Source organism: Sinohyriopsis cumingii, unplaced genomic scaffold (genome assembly GCF_028554795.1).
Source record: "Sinohyriopsis cumingii isolate HCF-2022 unplaced genomic scaffold, ASM2855479v2 utg000400l, whole genome shotgun sequence".
Taxonomy (NCBI): domain Eukaryota; kingdom Metazoa; phylum Mollusca; class Bivalvia; order Unionida; family Unionidae; genus Sinohyriopsis; species Sinohyriopsis cumingii.
The window spans coordinates 1,336,340-1,358,737 of record NW_028315895.1 but is presented as its reverse complement, the minus strand read 5'-3'; the positions used below and the strand labels follow the sequence as shown (position 1 = coordinate 1,358,737).

The following is a 22,398-nucleotide window of genomic DNA, read 5'->3' as shown; positions in this document are numbered from 1 at the left end:
AGATGATAGCCCAAAGACTCCGCAAAGTAGCATGGGAGCTTTAATCCCTTCATTTGCAGTGTCCACTGTGTAATACTAATGTCGCACTTATGCAGATGGAAACAATTTAACCCAAGTATTCCATCAGGTCTAATGTCAGCTATGACTAAAACATGTCTCCTTCTGAAGCCTTTCCAAGCAATAAAACATTCAGCCTGACCATAAGTTTCAGTGTTGTTACTGGACGCACCGATTAGTTGGCTATTTACAGTGCCGAGTTTCGGCTTTAGATGACTAAGTGCCTCAATCCACCTCTTGCTGATAATATAAACAGCAGCGTCCGAGTCTGAGCGAGCTCCACTCCATTAACAAGACATTGCGTGTACAGTCTCAGTTCTTTGTTTAGATAATGTATAGGCTTGGAATTTTCTATACTTCTTATCTTCTAAGAGTCTCCCTTTTGTTGGTCCCTTTTTCGCCACTGTTCGTTGTATTTTTTTAAAGGCTTAGTGCGTTTGCTTTGGTAATGACCCCAACAATTACAATTGCAATACAGGACCCCTGATTGCCTTAAATCGCATTGTTTATATTCCGACTGGTGTCAGCGATCTAATCCTTCCTGATGTTTTCCATTCAACTTCTTATTTTGTTCCATTACTTTTTCTACCTTTGCTTCAAGATGTTCGATTACATTCTTATATGTACTCTCCTCACACCTGTCTGCAGACACATCATGATCTCTACAAGCAAAACTTAATGGCTTCTGCCATAAACTGGCATGAAGGAAAGCTTCCCATTCGACCCCTTCTCTGATGGCTTATTGCAAACTGCTAGAGCTTTGACGCCAAATTTCAAGCTTCAGGTTTTCATCTTGTACCGTCCCAAAGAAATGATCCTTTGCTAGCCTATCGCGAATATCAGGTGGCAACCGGGATATGTCAGCGAAACCAGTTTTTGGATCGTTTGGCCTCATTCAGGAAGCGTTTCCCCTTCTTGTGAAATAACTTCGGAGATTTGCCTTGTAGTACTCATCTTGGTTACGAGGCGCAAAGCGAGATTCCAAGGAAATTCTCAACTTCTCAAATTCGACTTGGGGCTGAATCGGAGATCGGTTAAGATTTAGAGAGCATATTTCCTTAAACACGCAGTCAAGCGCAATCCATTTTCAGCTTCGCTCGAATCGTTAATCATTAAGCACTGTTCAAAATGTGTCATATAATCAAGGAGGTGTTGAGAAGCATCATAAGTGGCTGCTTTAACTGTTGCCTTAGTTCAAGTTAGAGCCAGAGTAGAACTAAACTCTGTTTGCCCATGGTCAACTCCCTCGGTAACATGTGCGCCTGGCGTCTCTCTTCCATCTTTTATATCACTGCGGCTCCCAATCTATCTTTCTCTTTACAAATGGTCCATGATTGTGCCTAATTTTTGTTAACTTCTCTAGCTAATCACTCTCTTGGATACTGGATATGTGGTTCAATTGTAACTGTCTGACCACACGTTCTCCGGCGCACCCTACGTTATAGTTTTGAACCTCAAATCTTCAGATCTCCACCAAATGCATGTAGATTGCCATCAAATGTATAGCCTTCGATGTCACAAAGAACTGGGCTATGTCCACCAGGTTTCTCTGCCTCGCATCAATAGGCGACAATGTTCGCCAATGAACAGACTGTGGTAAAGGCGTATCGATTAAACAGGTAATGTACCTCTGCCTGCAGCAATTATAATAATTTATAACAATTCTCCTTCATTATTTCCCTATTTATCTGTCACGATGTACTCTGTAAGAAACTGTTGCCAACTAGCAATTGCTATTCAAAACAGATGTAGAGGTAATTGTGTTGTTGTTGTTGTTATTGTTGCTGTTTTTCTTATTGCCAAGTCTGTTACGGAATTTCAATAAATTCAGTATTAAGTTTAACTCAGGTGCAAACAGATGAAAATGTATTGTTGTTGTTATTGTTGTTGTTTTTATTCTTACTGCCAAATCCGTTACTTAATTTCAATAAATTCAGTATAAAGCCTATGAACTCAACACGGTATAGCGGGTGAGTGGGGTATTGTCAAATAAGATTTGTATATCAATGGTCGCTATTCACAAGTACGCAGACCAATGTATGAAGTTTTCAGCTCGCTGAGAACGGAACAGGTCTGTCAGGACCAAAATTATGAGATTTTAATAAAACGAAAATAGAGCGAGATGAACGATTATCTTGGTCAAATCATTATATATATATATATATATATATATATATATATATATATATATATATATATATATATATATATATATATATATATATATATATATATATATATATATATATATATATATATATATATATATATATAATTTATACTATTTAAATGGAGGGAGAAGGCATTGTCAGACACACGTTCTTTATTAGTTATTCTTCTATTGTTAATTAAAACATATGCAGCCAAATTCATGAATCTGGCATGACCTTGACTTCATGGCAGGTTGTGAGATATGTGGTCTTGCAGTGATTAAAGTAAAATTTATGTATAGAACATACACGTCGGGCTTTCTAATTTACAACTGAAGTTGTAGGGAAGTCCTTGGAAATTTCTCGTAAACTTATGACTTCTAGCGGGAATCGTGATAAGGCTTGACACGGCTCAGTCAAGCAAAGACCCTTGGCTTATAACAATAGATACATACATATATGCATACATATATACATCCATCCATCCATCCATCCATCCATCCATCCATCCATACATACATACATACATACATACATACATGCATGCATGCATACATACATACATACATACATACATACATACATACATACATACATACATACATACATAAATGCATGGATTCATACATTCATATATACAAACATACATACATACGCATCCTGACTTGCTTTATGGAAAAGCAACACAAGTAGGATATTTAATGCCGTGACAATTGGAGTAAAGTACCTTGTCCAAAGAAATATAACTATTTCTGACCTAGGCTGGTCCGATAGTAGGATTTAAATGCGCACCATTTCGGTTGCGAGTTCGGCACACACCACAGACACACACACACACACACACACACACACATATATGTATATATATATATATATATATATATATATATATATATATATATATATATATATATATATATATATATATATATATATATACACACACACATATATATATATATATATATATATATATATATATATATATATATATATATATATATATACACAAACACACAAACACGCATATTTGCATAAATATGCAAATTGAACATACATGTTGCTTATGGTCGTAGGTTCGAACCCCGGCTGAGTCATACCGAATAATTATAAAATGGTACTCTCAGGTGCTCGCTTGGCTGTCAGCATTTAGAGGTCATTGGTAGTATTGGTCGGCCTAGTTTCAGGATAAAGGACTGGTTGGAAAATGATGCCAAATGTATGCGGCATGTTACCCCAGTGCTAGATATCACTATCACTATATACTGTTACACTGCAGACTTCGTAGAGATATGACTCAAGCCGTTAAATCTATATTGAAAATCCAACATGTGCACTTATTGCTTATACATACTGATGATGTTTTTCTCTGTAGCTAATGTGTGTTTTGGTCCCAGCTTAATTAATACTGAAACAAAATGTACAGAGATAGAGTAAATTTAATTGCAATTAAGTCAGGTTCTTTCTCGAGTCCCAAGGACTAGGGTGATCCAGATTCCAGTGATTCTAGTTTGTAAACTCTCACAGTGTCATATGTTATAAGCTGTTTGCTGCAGGCAATCCCGTTCTTTCTTCATGCTGAGTGAAAAGTCGGGCAATATTCTCATCTTATACTCCTAAGTTTATCTGCTTTGAATAAAACTAATTCATTGTCAGACAATTTGCAAACTTGGATTTAATTGCTCTTGATTTGAGTCCAGTATCAAGTCATGTGGACAATGCAGAGGTAAAATATATTTGCAAAGCTCTCGTCCAGGACTTCATGATTTACGGTAATGTTTCCGACCATTATTATACCCATTATCGTTGGGGAGATCCTTAATACCATAAATTAGAAAATGTATTGCATCTTGCGTTTGTCCATAAACAGTGGATTGCCGTGAATCCTCACTTATTCAGTTTCATTTGATCTTTAAACTGATTTACCTGTTAGTTTTCCAGTATAGTAATTACACCACTAATTCGTTTCAAACAGAATGTAATGTCATTATATTAAAAAATAAAATGATTTGTGCTTTGGAATTTTTAGCCAATTGTTTGGACCACCAATTTCCTTAAGATTAATATCACTATCTTAAAAAATAGAAATAATTGATGTATTATATTGGCATATATTGCACATGCTTCCAATCAATAGAATTACAGAAATGCTTTTTTATAACAGACTGCTTGATGGCATTATTTTAAGTCTTGTGGTGTAAAACAGGTATATCCTGACCTGCACCTAAAAAATAGCCTCGTACCGAGTATCCACGTGTTCTTTAGTCAATAGGAAACAGAATAAATAAAAGCAAATGTTGTTTTGTTTTATTTCATTACAAAATGTTCCTGTCCTGACAATTAATGTACATAGTTATCGTTAAAGAGCAAAGAATTTTACCTTTATCATAAAATGAAATTTAAGCAAGAAGAATCCAGGGGTGCATATTTCACATAATTGATCTAATATATATATATATATATATATATATATATATATATATATATATATATATATATATATATATATATATATATATATATATATATATATATATATATATATATATATATACATAACGGTATCATGTCCGTTTTAAGTCATAAGATATATTATGGTGTTTGACTTACCTTTCGGACTGAAAGTGTCCCAATAGAAAAGTTAGGCAAACAATTGGTTAAAATAGCAATCTAATACAAAGACAGCAATTTCATGTCCATCATATTCTCCAGGACATATGTTATGAATAAATTAGAAAGCTTCTTTTGTGCATGGTCTTGCGTCCATCAAGTCAAGTCTACGCCTCCATTACACTGTGGTCGGTACAATAACGTCACACGGCGATAGCCTTGTTAGCCAAAATTGCTATCTAATGATCAAAGTGACAACCTTAAGTTCATTACCTACCCAGATAACCAATAGCCAAAGTGACACACATCCTTGTCCTCGACTGCCCTGTCAACGAATTGTCAGAGGTACTGCTTTTTTCCCTGACCGCCTAGGTCAATCAACAGTATAACGGTGGAAATGAGGTCAACTATGGCTCAGAGTGAAACGTTTTCCTGGCTGTAACCAATAAGAGTAGCCCAAGGCCAGAGTCACACACATTTCTTACTCCGAACTCCCTTGTCAAGCAATCCTCAACATGATACATATTTCTAGCACCTACTGCCCAAGACATCCAAAGATCACTGTATGGTTACTTTGTCTGCTACCATTGTCATGATCATGGTTTGATCAAAGCTAGTGTAAATCGTCGTTATATTTAAAGCAGACGAATAACGTGAAATAAGGATAACACTGGCGGCCAGAGAAGCTATAATGTGGTTAGAGTTGCATATCTTCCTGTGTCCGAGTTTATCTTCTGTTTCCGAAAACAGAAGATAAACCCAGATGCAAACCTCCAAACATATTTAATACACAAAAGCATGTAGCATTGTGTAAACTGTGCAATTATTTATAGATAATAAAGTAATATAATGTCACGAATATTTTAATTCTAATGACTCCTAATAATACAGGGTCCAACTTTTCACTGTTGGTCTCAGAACGTATCGTTACTATATAGCTTGATACAAGGATTGCCAAACTGCATCTGATCATTGTACAATGCAGAAATATTACTCCAACAAATTAGTGTTTAGTATTATAAAAAGTGTTTCTAATGTTACGTTATCATACAAAATTCCAGAAACAAAACTACTATCAACGCAGTTTGGTTTAACAAGTATTCATCCATATTAAATTGTATTAATACCTTTTCATATATTTTATTTATACTATTTAGCAAACGAAGAAGCCAGCTATAATGATTCGACTAATATACGAAATCAACACCAAAACGAACCTGACAACGAAGCAGCAAATACGGATGCATTGGACTGTAATGTGAACAGAGAAAATGAAATCAGTAAGTTGACGGAATATTATTATGATAAGATCTTGCCCTATGGACGCATCATTAATTATTTATATATCCAGTTTCCAAATTCGAAGAAAACATCAAAACAGAATAAAGCTAAATTATAAAAAGGTGGTGAATATGATCTACGCGAGGATTACGTTGGATATACATATATAAAGAAGTGTCAAAGTCGTGTTATTTAATTATATGGCATACTTACCTTTGATGTACGTAATTAAATTCACAATAGGATTCATTCTGAACATCGAATGATTATTCATCGTACAATCTAACGTTAATGTTAATGCAGCCAATTTTAAAATAATCTGGAAGGTAATATGTATTGCGATCTTTCTAAAGTTTCATAAGTGTATACAATAAATGAAAAATTGTACATTTACGTTAGAAGCAGTACAGCTTACATATTAGCCAATTTATAAACATGCAGTTCTTTTGATGTCTTAGACTTGCATATGAGTGCTTAAAATCTTTAATATGGAAATGTGTCTTTTCTACTAGCATTTGTGATGCGTCTGGTTATGTCCCTATGTGTTATGATGTGCCCAGTAATTTGGATGTCCTCAACTTTCTGTTCCAATATACCAGTGCATTATATTACGTGGACACTGTACGCAGTCAAAAACCATTCACAATACAACGATGATCAATTCTTAAGTAGTTTTGCTGCCCTATCAAATTAAACCAACGACTGAATTTGATGTTATGTGTTCTGATGTTGAGTTCACCGTCGTAGGAAACATATTTTTCATTGCTGGGGGATATTTTTTCAGAGTGGATTCTTCCGCAGCTTCCTACGATGAAAGAGGACACATGCATCATATTCACTGATAATTCGTACATCCTAATTATCTTCCTGTTATCCAATCATATTTTGACAGTGTCACCATTAGTATAAAAGGAATTCTTAACAAAATATTCTAAAGGAATGGAAAAGTCATGGTGAAACTACAATGTCGTAAGTAATGCTCCATTGAATTGCAGTTGTTTTCCAAGTAGGGCATGCTTTAGAAGAGATGTTAAAATAAGCTTTTTACATGGCAGCACCCACTTTACAACAAAGGGTTTTTCGAATATAACATACTTTAAAAGATGCATCTTAGTCAGTAACAAAAGCCCTGAAACTCTTTGAAAAGATCTCCCAGTGTGGCAAGACATACATATAAATTAGCTTCACGCTTCTGGCGAAGGTATTACATCCTCATTACAACACAGCGAGGACAAGGCAGAAAGCAGTGTCCAATACTCTGAAGACCTCAAACACGCGATCATTAAAATAATACGAAAATGGACAACTGTCGTTTATTGGATGATTTTGATTGATTTATTGATTTATTGGATTATAGGGGCGTGCGCACAATTGTGCATTTACCTCTTTTTTATTCCTGCACAGCAGGATGCTAATTATTCCTGGGGGAAGGAAACAGAGCCACATCATGAGTGGGAATGGACCCAACACGCACAAATGTTAAAAATAGATGAATTTCAGTCTGACATCAACTGAGCTAGTTGTCAACCAAAGCAGTATGTGAGGTTAGTAGCGATTGCTCGCCACTATGAGTTTAGATGGGTGGATATAGTTCCACATCTCCGTCGTGGAACAGAAGTCCGGGAGAGGCAAGGGAGGAGAGGTACCTGGAAACAGGAGTAAACGCACAGAGCCCTGAAACGCCAGCTTGTACTTAACCAAATTTAGTCCAGTTATTTTAATGGACAATACAAAGATGCAAATACTGTGTTTTTGATTTTGATTACTAAAAAAAGAAAACATTACCGAGATCATTCCAAGTGTTCACGTTAGAAATCATGCTCTTTGCCGAGCTAGCAGCGATGATGACAATGCAAGAATCATAGTGGGAATAATTCCATCCTATGTCTCTCTGACAACTTCAGCATCTATAGAATTTCAAATCAAAGTATAAATTGAAGATTATGTATATCTGAATGCCAATCGCTTGTACTTGAAAGTCAAAATTTCAAAACAGACAGCAACAATCTAGGCGTCTATCAATAGGAAATCCTGGCTATAAATGCATGCATGCATTGTTCAGCAAAGTGAAGTTTTATTTGAATAAGGAACCAGTGAGCAGCAGCACAAACGCTTACCATAACGATCCTGTCTGGAAAATCTCTTGACGTACGGGAAAGAAACACAGAACACATATCTGGACTTTTCAGTGTTATGGAAACCTTGCATGTTGGGCAAGTTCAAAGCTGAGGTTTTGTTTGCACATCATGATTCAGGTCACACATTTGGATTTAACAACTGCTAAAAGAACTTCAAAGAATTACTTAGGTTATAAAAGATAAATTGTTTGCACTTTAAAAGGTGCTTGCAATACAAGTATTTATTAGGTAGGGTAGATATACGTCTAAGACGGAATCAAAGTAGTATTATGTTCTATTTTATGACTAAAGCTAATGAGCGACTACAAAATGAACATGAAATAAGACAGATTCTAAGTGCGACGTGTGGAAGTCTTTACTTCAAGTGGGAAAAGACGTTAATTAAACTGAGCAGAAAGACAGAAATGTATCCTATGTACTGAGTGGGAGTTTTATGCCTTCACCGTTGCTAATCTCTCAATAAGGCATTATTGTACAAATACAATTGTACAACTTTTCAATTTATTTTTAGCATTTGTGAAAGACATATGCAATATTTAAATTTTGTCGTAATATTTGCCAGTCTTTGCTAAATTTTGGTATATTTGGTCTCCGCGAAGTTTGAAAATTACTTAGAGTCTCAGCGATATTTAAACATTTTCAGCCAGATCTGTTCAGTCTCTGCTAATATCCCTGATTTTCGTAATTGTAGTACTATTTTTATTGTAGAACAAAATGTTCTACATTTTTCCGAATTTTGATCAGTCTCTGGTAAAGTGCATAACAGTTTCATAAGTTTAGTTATACCTTTAGTCTTTCCATTTGGTTTGCATGTTCCGTGTTGTTTTTCATTTTTGCGTCAATTTCTGTGACAGTTTCACAATTTTTTCCATTTCTTGTAGGCACATCCATTTAGTGGTATTAAGAGTTTCTTGTCTTAAATATAGATGTGGATAACATATGCGCAATATTGGCAAATGTACTGACGCCTTCAAGAGAATCTACTGTCGAGTTAATACTTTATATATCTATCTCAGATATATGCATATAACCCCTAAAATGCCGGTCACTACACACGATATGTTGATGAGATGGTATGGTGTGTTTGATAGTAGATGACTGGGCGTTTGTCACTGCACAGGTAGGTTCAGCGTACTGATCACTGATACATGGCATGCTGATAATATAATTTTTGACCTATCACCACAAATTTCTAATCTTGACAACCAAGGAAATTTTGGAACAACTGATACATTATGCTAACATCATTATGATCATTGAACATATTGAAGTCGACCTCAAGTACCCGGAAGAGATTCATGATACACACATTAATTATTCATTGTACCCCGAAGCTCTGCACACCAGAGACGAGTGATTTGGTTAGTATCAGCGTTGCCATGCGGGATGCATGGAGAACAAGCCTATCGGAAGCATTAATCTAGTTACAAACCTACGCTACAAAGAGCGATACATAGATCATTACTGAAAACTTCAGCTATATATTTCAGACTTGAAATGTGTGTCCCCAAGTTTCTTTACGCTTGACCATTTGACCAGAGCACATGGATGGTGCAATGCTTTTTTGGATGCTGAGGAGTGGGGACAGTTGATAGGCAGTAAGGAAACTGACTGAGACTCAGAACCAGATAGTGATGTTTCTGAGGTGGAGTAGTAGAAAAGAGCAAGCCTGCTAAAGTGATATAGTAACATGTATTTTAGCTTTTATAAGAATAAATCAGGTACAATATCAGCTATATATATCTGCTCCAGTCATATTCTATAGCACAAATAACAATTTATATTACATAGTCATTTTGTGGATATAGATATTTGTTATTTATGTTATTGCTTAAAACCAGAAGGTTGTTGACTATTTGTTTCTCTTTTAGTATTGAATCATTCAAGGAAGAAGCAAACTGTATGAAGGAGGACAAATATATTATGTGTGAGAGCAGCTTGAGGCATCTTTTAGTTTTGCACTTTGTGGTAGTCCTTTTCGTGTGATCAAGAAGAAATTGGCAGAAACACTTATTGTTCTAGAGGCTGTGTATGAACATGGACCCCGAATAATTTGCAACAACCAAGGTTTAAAAAGATACACTCCTGCCATTAGTCTTCTTGTGTCTGGAGAAAGTGTGCCCATTAGAGCATTATCATTAAGAGTGGGAAACATATTAAGTTTTCTGAATGTCCAAATGTATAACATAAAACGTTTTGTGTAATGTTACAAATCAAATATTATTTTAACCCCAGAGAATTGTGTACTACACAATTCTTAGATGTTGAAATTACTGTAAACAAATAAACAGGACAATTCAGTATTGTTCCAAAATCTATGAAAATGTTCTTTCCACTAAGATGCTCTAATATTTAAGACATTAATTGTCTCATTGCAAGAACTACAATAATATTAGATTGTTTTGTTTCTTAACGCATATTTGCGAATAAATCTTTACTATTGCCTATCTTGTAACCTCCCTATGAATACAACTGCTTAGAAATATTGTTATTAGATAAAGATTTGTGAAAAATATTATAAAAATGCAGATTGTTTGCAATTTTGAAAGTATTAACACTCTTGTAAAGATGTATGACAACGTATGCCGAGGAATCCTTTTTGTGGTAAAAAAAATTCTGTCACGTGTTGAACTGGGTCGAGTGTATTTTAAGTTAATTTCTGCAATTACGTATATCGTTTTATCCACAGGTCTGAGTTGACATTTATTCAACATAATAGTCAAGCAACGACCTATAATAATGCGAGTGTACTTTTAGAGTCGATTTATATTTTGATCTCTGTTGAATAGGGTAGTGTGGACATGTTTGTTTCTCCATGTAGCGGATAATCGCTAAACTATACTTGCAAATGCCCATTCTTATTCATACAGAAATGTCGAAGCTTCTCAACAGAGCTCGAAACCTTATTACTAACTAAAGATAGCACTCTTTTTCTTGATATTTCCAAATGTAAATTTAGAAATAATATAACTACTTGCAGGTATTGCCGAAGGTACTGATGGTGTAATCTGTCTTATAAAGCAGTACGTTTTCATCAAAACAAGCCTGACAAAGAGAAATGTGAAGGCCATAGTTGATTGCTTTTTAAAAGAAGGACTTATTTCCAATGACGAGCATGAAACAATAGCAGACTTATACCTTCCAAAGAGACTTCGTATCGATCATCTACTGAAGAAGATCATCCTTGGAGACTCAGACTGGTTGAAGATGTTTTTCAAGGTGCTTACATCTGTTAACCCAGCAATAGCAAGAACACTAGCGACAACAGAAGTTACAGCTCAAGAGAGATCAAGTAATAAAAATATAGTTTATACTTCACAGCATTGAGGAAAGTTGTCTCACCTACATATTATTTAAAAATCGCATCAGGAAATAATTTTAGCACACTCTTTCACAAACGGAAGAGGGAGAGAGAGAGAGAGAGACTCTACACTTTAAGAATTCGTACTCTAACATCCCAATTGCTTTATGATTGTATCCAAGGAGTACCAAAGATTATGCAAAAGAGCTAGAAGCAAATTAGTAATCGTGATAATGTCTTTGTTCTCTAGTTACCCAATTCTAATACTTTAGGAGAACTAATAATACCTATCAAATCCAGCCATCTCAGATACTACTTTTAGCTAAAGGGAATTAAACGTTGTCTGCCGACTTATGTGGCGGTCGGTCTGAGTGATATACACTTAATTATAGGGATTGGCGGCAAAGACTAAGATCATGTCTGTTACTATTTCCACTCATGCCAGGAAGAACATTTACGTCATGAGAGACCTCACAAGAGCCCATATCTACATGGAAGATATACCGTAAGAGTTTTTCACTCTAAAGAACGGATTTGCATAGCAATAGATAATATGTACATAATATGAACTTTATTACATTGACAATTATATTTAACTAATGCAATTGTTTTCTTCTTGACTTTCATTACTTTCCTATTCTAACATATTTCATATGTTTGGTTTTTCAGTCAGTATAATATTGTAAACCCGATTATACTAATAAGAGTCTTATGACAGTTAGCACATACCATTTAAGTTTATGAATTAAAGAACCAGAGCACATTCGCAATGAGGCATACATTGTGATCATTTCAACTTGATGAAAAAGGACCAAGTATATTTATCTACAAACGATGTGAACATTATGTTCCTCTACATTGTCAGGAAGAATCGTCAAGTATAATCAACGATAACGACACAAGATGAAGCTTTATGCTCACATTTTATAACATGTTTTCATGCGCAGTTTAGGTATTAAACATTATGCAAGTGTATTTATCATCTTTTCAGGATTCAGACAAGTAGAAGAACGTGCACTTCAAGTGACAAATGCAAGTGCTCCATCAGACTCTGAATGCAGCCTTGACAATAGTGACATTTCCTTTTTCCAATATCACCTGTTAGCGTTTGAAGAGGAAGTTGATTCCATAAATGATGCTATGTTATCCCGCTTTAATTTTAGTGTACGGGATCATTCAAACGTACTTCATGCAAAAACACCTGATGAAAAAATACACAAGCTATGTCAGATGATGAATTTATGCGCTATAAATGTCGAAAACGAGCTGAATACTCTTTTGAGGGCCAGTATATACAAAAAATGGATAGAGTTCAGACAAAAAAGGGGTAGGTAATGTAATGTAACCAAATATAATTAAATTCGATGTATATTGTGTTTCATTACTGAATAATATGGTAATTTATTTATCTTTAACATTTTTTGAGTAGACATTGAAACTTACGACTTTCAACTGATGTTGTTTGCTTAATATTGAAATTGATCCGCTACAAATTGTAACCAGTTTGATTCTGTTGCTAGAGCCAACTTAAGTTAGGATGGGGACTTTTAAAAATTATATTATGGTATCTGCATTTTGACAATAATTTTCATTTTTGAAAACGTAGTTTGTCTATTATCAAATTTGTGAAAAAGTAAATAAGTAATGAAGAATTTTAATCATAAATCCCTGACAGTCTGACACATGTGTACAAGACGTAAACATTTGGACTGTAATAAAACATTTGACATTATACAGTTAGCTGTTTTTTAACTGAAGGATTAGTTAGTTTCAGGAATCGAGGTAATCAAGCCATTATTTAACGGTGTTTTGTTCTTGTTTACGTTATACTTCAGAAGACGATCAAACTACCTTCTTAAATATTTGTGGTTTCTGTCTGTTCATCTGTTACTGGTGAATATTTCTAAAAGGTGAACGTCGTCATATATGGAAATATATGAAACTGAGATGAGTGTTTTAGATTTACTTGTCCTGTGTCTTTTAAGGAAATCCCAACAGACAACAGTTCCTTCGATGGTTCAATTCCCCCGTCAACCTAGTTAGTCGTGTATTTGGATGTTCACGTCTACGTTTCAATCAAGCAGAGACTGGATCAATTATCTTAAAATTTTCGGTTGAAGATGGATTTAACATGGCTTCTTTGACCAGAGGCTCTTTACAGGAAAATATCACGGATCTTCTCTGGAAGGGATATATGGAAACCCAAATCAGCATGATAAATCCAGTACATGTGACTGTCTTCATCATGTCCCCGAGAGAAAATGGTATAATTTTGTTTTAAAGAAACTAAATCTCTCAAGTATTTTTCTTGTTAAATTTCGCCTTTTGTCAGTAAAATTAAAGCCAATCAATTTATGAAAAGAATACTGATCAAATCAATTAATTCTGATAAGCTGTGTTAGAAAAGAAGTCAGCGAATAGGGCATTTCTTGTAAATATTAAATATAATTTCGAGCAATGGTAAAGAAACCTGTTTATATCAGTAACTATTAGTTATATTCAAATGCTGCTTTGTCTTCAAAACATTCCTTGCCAATATTGCTTCACTAAAATAAGCAATTCAGTTTGCAAAAGAACATCCTATTATTACGTAGTCTTGAAACTTTAATTTTAGCGGGAGAGAACGTCACACTCATACATATTTAACATTGATTTATTTTGAAGAGATCTGCTGTAGAAACATACTATGTTTTACTAAAAGACATGGGAATATGAACAATATTTTCACAGGTCAAGAAGAGATACATTTCTACCTCGACTACGATACAGCTGATGACACTAGAAGCAGAGAAGGCAAGTAAATTAGCAATCACTGACTGCTTGCCTTTTATAAAAGTTCTAAAGTTTGGTAATTTTGTATAAGGTATAAATATCACCATATTAAATTTATATTATCTGTTCTAAAATATTCCATTATTTCTCAAATTATATTTATTTACCCTACTTTCACTGTTTAATATAAGTGTCTCGCAGTGAATATATCTGCACTTGTGTATACTTACTGTACCAAAGGACTGTGTTCTTTAAACTATTAAGAAAGTTCTGAAAAATCAATTCAGAGTTGCCATTTGCATTTTACACTTCCACTACAGGCTGAAGACTTTGACATGCGATAAGGAACTGGAGAAATATAACATTCATGTTTTGATCTTTTTCACATTAGAAGATTCAGTTGTAGGAATCTTTTGTCAGATAAGTTATTTTTTTATGACAAGTTACCAATACAAACAGCATCACTGAGAAATAATTTATGGAGGGTTGCTCATCGATTGAAAAAGATAATGTTTCTGTCCCGGAGAGTAATTGCTTTTGTACAAAAATCATATTTATTTGTTAGAAACAAAGGCTCTGACTAGTTGTCAGTAGGATATGAAAAATGAAGAAAAACAATGGAAAGAAAAATGAAACACCGAAAAATACTTCCCCCCAAACAAGTATTGATTTAGGTATCCATTACAGACTCCGAACATGAAATTGGGATCCAAGAGAGGAAGATTCTTTTAGAAGAATTAGACCCAGCTGAGTTGTCAGAATGGATTACCAATCAGCTTGATGTACAGAAAGCCAAAATACATATGCTCGAGGACAAACTTTCAAGCAGCAGTATGCATGAGAAAGAGGAAATGATAGTCTTTTTAGACAGTATATATGAATTAGAGAATGGGTGAGTTAATAATCTCGTATAGACAAATGTATAGTATCTAATTATTCCAATTGAACACATATTTGTGTTGATTTGCGAAAATTGTTAATATCAATCTACAGGTTGAGACAATCGAAAATAAATAAAATTATGAAATTTGTTGAAAAAGCATCTAACATATTAAGAATAGGCATTTAAGATCTTTGTGTTTGAAACCGACCTCATGCTTGCAATATATAATGCCAATATTTTTCAATAATTTAGATTGATGCGATATTAGGTAGACATATAGTAAATGTGATAATAATTTCAAGATCTCTGCATTTAATACAGACTTCATTACAGCAAAGTTTTATTTATTTATCGACCATTTTATTAACAATATTGTGGTAATTTTGTAAAACAAGTCTTCCGGTTGCATAAAAATAAAACTAAAGACATTACTTGTAATGTTCAGGTTTTGCCTCGGATAATTTGTTCAAGCTCTGTATTGAATTTGTCCAGCAAGAAGTGTGCATTTTGTGAGTGTGCTGATATTACAATTGTTAGTCCATATATATATATATATATATATATATATATATATATATATATATATATATATATATATATATATATATATATATATATATATACTGGGTTAGCGAGGCACTATCCACATTTGGTCTGTTAAGAGTATGGCACTTATGATTATAGTCCAAGCATCTGATAACTAGGATGCATATATCTTACAGATATAATAAAACTTTAAAGAATTATGAAATATCTGCCAATATTAAAGAGCAAATATTATTTTGATGCAACTCTCAATTTTACCGTTGAATGCTTACATTCTAAGCAGTCAATCAGTTTCATTATTTTCATTTTCCTTGTTCTCAGACCAGTATGCATGTGGGTCAGTTTCTGTATTTTACACAAAAATGACATTGAGTAAGGATAGATGTAAATGCTGTGAAATTAGTACAAAGAAGGAAAATGGAAAAATAGTGATAAGAAATAGAATTCAAGAAAATGAAGAACGATGTGTTGACGTAATCAATATAATGTTTTGAAAGCAATATTCTTGATTTTCTTCTCCTTAATGGATCGCTTCAAATTAGCTATTCAGTTTTTGTTGTTCAATCAACTGTACCATGTTTAACCAAATACACGTTCGTCAGCTGTTTGCAATTGTGCCAATATGCTATATACAGAGAACAAACTAGAAATAAATAAATAATAAATCATCTAAACTGATTTAATGTTCGCTACATGAACCCGATGATAGGATCATCAGTAATTGTTAAATTTTAAACACAGTCAGGCAGTGTCATAGTTCCACATATAATGTCCCAATCCGTTATCAAATTTATTCACTTTTGACAACTCCAATGTTCGTACCCTGTAGAGATCAATAAATACTCAAAATGAAATGTTTCTTTACTCCAGACATTTAAACAGTGCTGGTAGTGCCACGTTTGTTAACAATGACTTTTTTTTTGCAAAATCCTTTTCACTTTATATGTACTTTTGTGCATTGATAAAAAATAACTTGTTGCAAAATATAATCACTTATAAGAGGAATACAGTTATAAAGGAAGACATTTATAAAAGTGACTGCAAAAAGATTCACTTTAATATTACATGATGTTGTGCTGCGAGGAATATTAGTAAAAGTTCAGACAAATTAAACTGATGATATCCAGTCAAATATCTGTAAATTCTTAAATATTTCTTACGCTAATTGTTAGGAACAAAATATATCCAGTTGCCCAGTTTGAAGTCCTGAAAAATATGGATTCGAGTATAGAGTTTTCATTTTACTTGAAACAGTGTCTCATACTATCATCTTGCTTTCACTAGATTTGGAACTAGCATTGATTCTATGAAAATCTGTTCTTGCTGAAAATGGATGATCTGCTTAACTATATCTATTGTGCCTGCTTATCAGGATGGGATTTTCCGTGTTCAAAATATCCTTTATCCGCAGATAAAAGAGAAATAACATGTGCATTTAAACTAAAACTCTTTTGGTGACATATGCTGAATTAAAGCTGACATTATATAAAATAATGCTGACCATTACATGAATGATATTTTGCCAAATACAAAATGCATGTGCAGTTTGTAACATCCAGCAAAATCATTTCCTATATTTACTTTATGATTTATATTAATTGCAGACATCCACTCCAAAAATCAAGGCATAGTTATTACAATATAGTTTTGTTTTCTCCGCAGAAATTTCCATAAGGTATTTATCTTCTTATTTGTCCTCAGTTACATCTCTTAGGCTGGTGGATATTAGAAGGTATTAGCCCATTCATGGACATGTCGCTGCAATTTTGTTATTTGTGTTTAGCTCTAGAAAATTGGTGATTCTTTCAGAAAATCATAAACATATGATATATAATTAATTGCAATTTAAACTGGTATTTCCAGAAAAGACCTGATAAAACAATTCTGCAAAGAAAAAGACACCTTCTTGTACACCAAACTGTTTGTGACAACCTATAAACATTCTACTGAGAAGAGTGAAATTCAGATGAATCAGCCTTTGTGGTGCAGAAAACGATCAGAATCTGAAGGACAACTTTACCCATTTCAGATGGATATGAACAAAGATGAAGCTGGTTAGATAGAAAGCTAAGTTACAATGTTATTGACAACATAGCATCATTTATGTATGATAAGTAAACCTAAAACAATTTACAAAACACTTTACATATACAGATTATAGCCAATACATCTATGTTCATCCTTGTCCTTTTATATCCATTGTAGTTTCATACACAATAGTGTCTCTTTAGGCGTAGAATGTATACAAGTCTGTAGCTGTATAGCTAAATATTTTTGTTTGACGATTTTGTGTTGATTTCTTTTACTTCTCATATCCAGTTTTGAAATCTCATATGTAATATAATGTTTTATAAACAGTAGATCAGGATATTTGACTTATTTAACTTTCGCCTTTGAAATTTGTTTACAAATGTTAAACGGTACGAGGTAATGAATATGTGTTTCTGGAATTAAACTTGTTTCCACAGTTTCACATTCAGGTGTATATACCACGTCAGCTAATAATCAGAAGCATGTGATTGTGTAGAATGTGCGTCTGACTGCAACAAAGATGTCAATGGTTTTATTCCTGAAAGCGACAGTTGTCCTTGGTATACCTGCCGGTGACACGGTTATGTTTGCTCATAAAAGTATTGTCTCCCTCTCACATATGCGTTCAGGTAGCTTGTTTACATTCATGAATACGGTTGTTGTCATATTTTGTCTGAAACTGTATCATGATAAGACTTCGAAATAATTTGGTTACAGTACTGGTTAGCGAAAGAGCTTTGACCATTATTGGATTGCGATTTGTTCAGCATCTGATGCATTAAGTAAAGACTCCTCAGGAAATATATCAATATGAACTATGTTTCATAAGAACCCTTCAGTTACTACTTTCTCTCGTGCCATACTTCACTCCCTGGTCCCATGAGCTGGAATCTAGTTGGAAGATATACCATTACAAGTTGGAGGAGTTTTTAACTTCTAAGGAAAGTATACTCTATTTACATTTCCAATTTTTTCTTTCTATCCTGACAAAGTTCTGTCTCTACAATTTTCAAACTCTTTGTCATCATCACGCATTTATGTAAGAGAACCTAACCGATTTCACATTCAGTTGGGGTTATATTTATTTTGCACGTGAAAGTCTCCATCGCTTACGAACACTCCTAAAATATATGTAATTCCATTAGGAATAGGTACATATCGGCGAATTTCTATTCCAAGGCATTCAGCTTCAAACTATTTTACTTGTAGCGGTGGTCTTTGTGCCTTGTTCCCTACAGGTAATTGCTTCATAGGTGAAATTGTCACACTATTTTATACATATCTATAATGGTGCCTCAGTTCCTTTTATTTGAAGGTCTTTTGTGTGCAATGTAGTCGGACCAGGACAGGTCGACGTTTATTACACGGTTTAATTAGTAGCGTCTTGCTCATGCTTGTTTCTATAGGCGACACATGAGTTATGTTTATCTGCAAAAGCTTTCCATCACATTTAAAGAGCACTTACTCACCTGGGTAGCTGCGACTTCACATATGCATGTCTTTATACCCTTAAGAAACTCTTTATATATGTATACTTCCGTCATTTCTGGTGCAAAAGGTGAGTTGCATTTAGCACGGCATCTTCAGTTATCCAACGCCGTGCTTCAATGATTCTACATGTACTTACCGTCCTTGAATTTCCTTACAAGTAGCGTTGTACTTGAGATCATCTGCGATCACTTTGTTCCAGTAACCATCATGTGGTATCTCATCTACAGACCCACTGTTGTCTACTTCTACTTACAGGTTGTATTGTTAAGATATGTTACATGTATGCTTCATTGCTTTAGTAGTCACTGTGTTATTTTCTGGGTCAACATTTTAAGATTTAGCTTTTCAACGACATTGCATTTTAAAAGACAGGTGCAGGGCTACACTTTTATACATTTGAATATATTTGTCTACCAGATTAGGAGCATGGGCAAATCTTGAAGAACACACATTTGTATGCACTTTGAATGGGTACATTAAGATATACCTTACTTATCTCAAACATTGATTTCAATAGATTGTGCTACTTACATCCACGTAATTGATATAGATGTATGACCCTCACACGAACTCGGTTACTTTGGTCTTCTGGTAATGAAAATGTTTATTTTGGATCTATTAAAAAATTACAGAACAAAGAAGTTCAGCCATACCATAAATAACGAAGACGAAATCAGAAAATGGAATTTATGATCAGTGGGTCCATAAAATGTTCATGCAGCAGATTTTGATAACCACATTTTACTATTGTAAGATAAGTATCGATGGTTTGTTACGCAAGCTCAATGTTTAATAAAGATAATCTGATATAAGTGGCCAAGTGGTCTAAAGCGCTCTCCGTTACGGATCACTGCCATCTCACCTCTGTCTGCATAGGTTCCAGTCTCGGATTCAGCCAATGTGGGTATGTGAGAAAGCTTGCCAGTAGCTTCTCATGGGTCGGTGGTTCTTTCCTGGGTTTTCCCGGGTTCTTCCTCCACCATTAATACTGGCCGCCATGTATAGCTATGTGTGCTGAAAAATGACGTTAAACCCTACAACAACAACTGATATAATACTTTGACGTGTATATTTCATATGAAATGAAGTATGTCTAATTAAATTCAGACATTATACCTATTAAAACGATTAAGTATTTAACTATTAAAGGTTCCAGACTCATTCAAGTGGGTATTATCTTGTTGAATAACAGGAATGGGTTGCAAAACCCAAAAGTACAGTGAATTAATGCATTCACAAGTGAAGAAATGACAAATATGGCTACATCTAGTCAGTGGGAAAATTGTCATTTGCGGAAATAAAGTCTAGAAACATATCCCTCACAGACGGGCTCTCTGTAGTTTTATAAAACTGTTAATATTTCTGCAATCTATTTGGATGACCTATCCTACTTTGGTAAGGGAAGATAATTATTGATCATTAACTAAGCAAACTCAATATTTTGTAAAGATTATTTGATATACAGTGATGTATTTTTCATATGAATTCAAATTATATCTAATTCAATTCAGACTTTAAAACTAATGAAAGCTCTCCAGTTTCATTCAAGCGACTATTATATTGTGGCAAAACACGTGTTAGTTACAAAAAGTGTTGTTGCACCTATGATAGTTGTTGTGGATGCTTCTGCAGCCACACAAACACCAACAGCTGATGCTGCAGCAATTACACAAATAACATCTACAACCAAATCACATATGTTTGCTTTTTAAGATCAACATGAGGGTTGCCTTGTGATTTCATGTCGCAGTGTCCATCATTCTGTTAATAATACAATCTCATAATACAATTGCTCGACTGGCGGACCCTGTGTGGACTCAACGTGCCCAGATGCATTACGTACAAAAACTTCTAGCCAATTACCCCATTATGATCTTGCTGGAACAACTGACATACACATTTAGAAAATCTTAGCCTTAAGTCTCCTTCTTTGTGTATTCTGGAAGTCTAAAATCCTTCTTGTTTAAAAACATGCCGATTACGCCTTGGTCAAAAATCATTATTGATCGGTTCCATGTCTTACACCCAAAGGGAAGTTAGATATTATGCCACTTGACGCCTGTGTCTGCTGAACACAACGAGTTGTTTGCTGGCAAGGCATCAAATGGTTGTGATCTTATATTAGGGCAACTATAATAATACTTAACGTGACGCAAGTGAGATATCAGTTGTGAGTGTTTCCCCAGCGGTAACAAATGTAGCAAATGTCACACTGCATTCTGTTAGTTGGTGAGATTGCGATCGAGGTAATGCTTTATGTTGTATTTACAAGAACATGTTGCATTACTGTGGAGACTGTGCGTATACCATAAAGTGTTTCCACAAGCAGCGACTCACCAGAACTTGTCATCATCGTATATATCATTCATATCTTCAGTAACTGCCGACAAATTGACGCGGACTCATTGTTGAATTCTGGTGCGTGTTTCCCGCACGAACGGATTCCACAATTGCTTCCAATCGATCAGCATGGTCCTTAGGGTCACACAGACCACCAACGCTTTCTCCTTGTCTTAATAAAATTGCTAATACCACATTGTGTGTTTACGCCTATCAATTTATGTTGTTCTTTTGGTGAGGGTAAACTTGTCTGTTTGGGTGGACCCTAAGGGGGAACATCTACTTATTTTGGTTTTTGAACATAGATTTGGTTCATAGCCATCATAAATGTTGTCGAAAAGTATCTATATATGGTTTAGCGTTTCATGCACCTATCAGTCGATATAAGTTAACAAGCTTTTCAAACACCGGTCACATAAAATCTCTACTATTATTTTATTTTTTACACTACACCTTGTATACCCGTACATGCTAGGTGTTTTTCGATGTAATCACGGCTCCTACTCGCTGGTTGTGTATTCTCCTTCCGTGCTTAGGTGCTTTTCAATAGATACGAAATAGGCAAACCAAATAGGATCGTTATAGATTTCCTGCCTTGCTGGTTCTTTAACTTTTTTATCTTTTGGGTGTTTAACATTGATTTGTAATTTTGTTGGTTGTTCTTGTGGAAGATAACTGAGTGCCTCTTCAACATCATCTTTGACTTCTGGAAAGGGCATACTGGTCTCTGCAGTTGCTCTTGCTGGTTTTTAATACCTTTGGTGCGTTTGGCTGTTGTACTAATTGGCCCAGTTTCTT

The 22,398-nt window shown here is 34.5% G+C and overlaps 1 protein-coding gene across 2 annotated transcripts in view; it reads left to right on the top strand.

Annotated features, from left to right (window-relative positions):
* LOC149774191 (uncharacterized) overlaps positions 1–22,398 on the top strand; it is a 243,074-nt gene that overhangs the window by 46,797 nt on the left and 173,879 nt on the right. For both annotated transcript variants that reach the window (XM_089945702.1, XM_089945703.1), the window contains exons 4-10: positions 5,975–6,097; positions 11,217–11,528; positions 12,529–12,864; positions 13,523–13,801; positions 14,268–14,330; positions 14,997–15,201; positions 17,602–17,792. In XM_089945702.1, the coding sequence (XP_089801828.1) occupies positions 5,975–6,097; positions 11,217–11,528; positions 12,529–12,864; positions 13,523–13,801; positions 14,268–14,330; positions 14,997–15,201; positions 17,602–17,792 (1,509 nt within the window). The remainder of the gene's footprint in view (positions 1–5,974; positions 6,098–11,216; positions 11,529–12,528; positions 12,865–13,522; positions 13,802–14,267; positions 14,331–14,996; positions 15,202–17,601; positions 17,793–22,398) is intronic.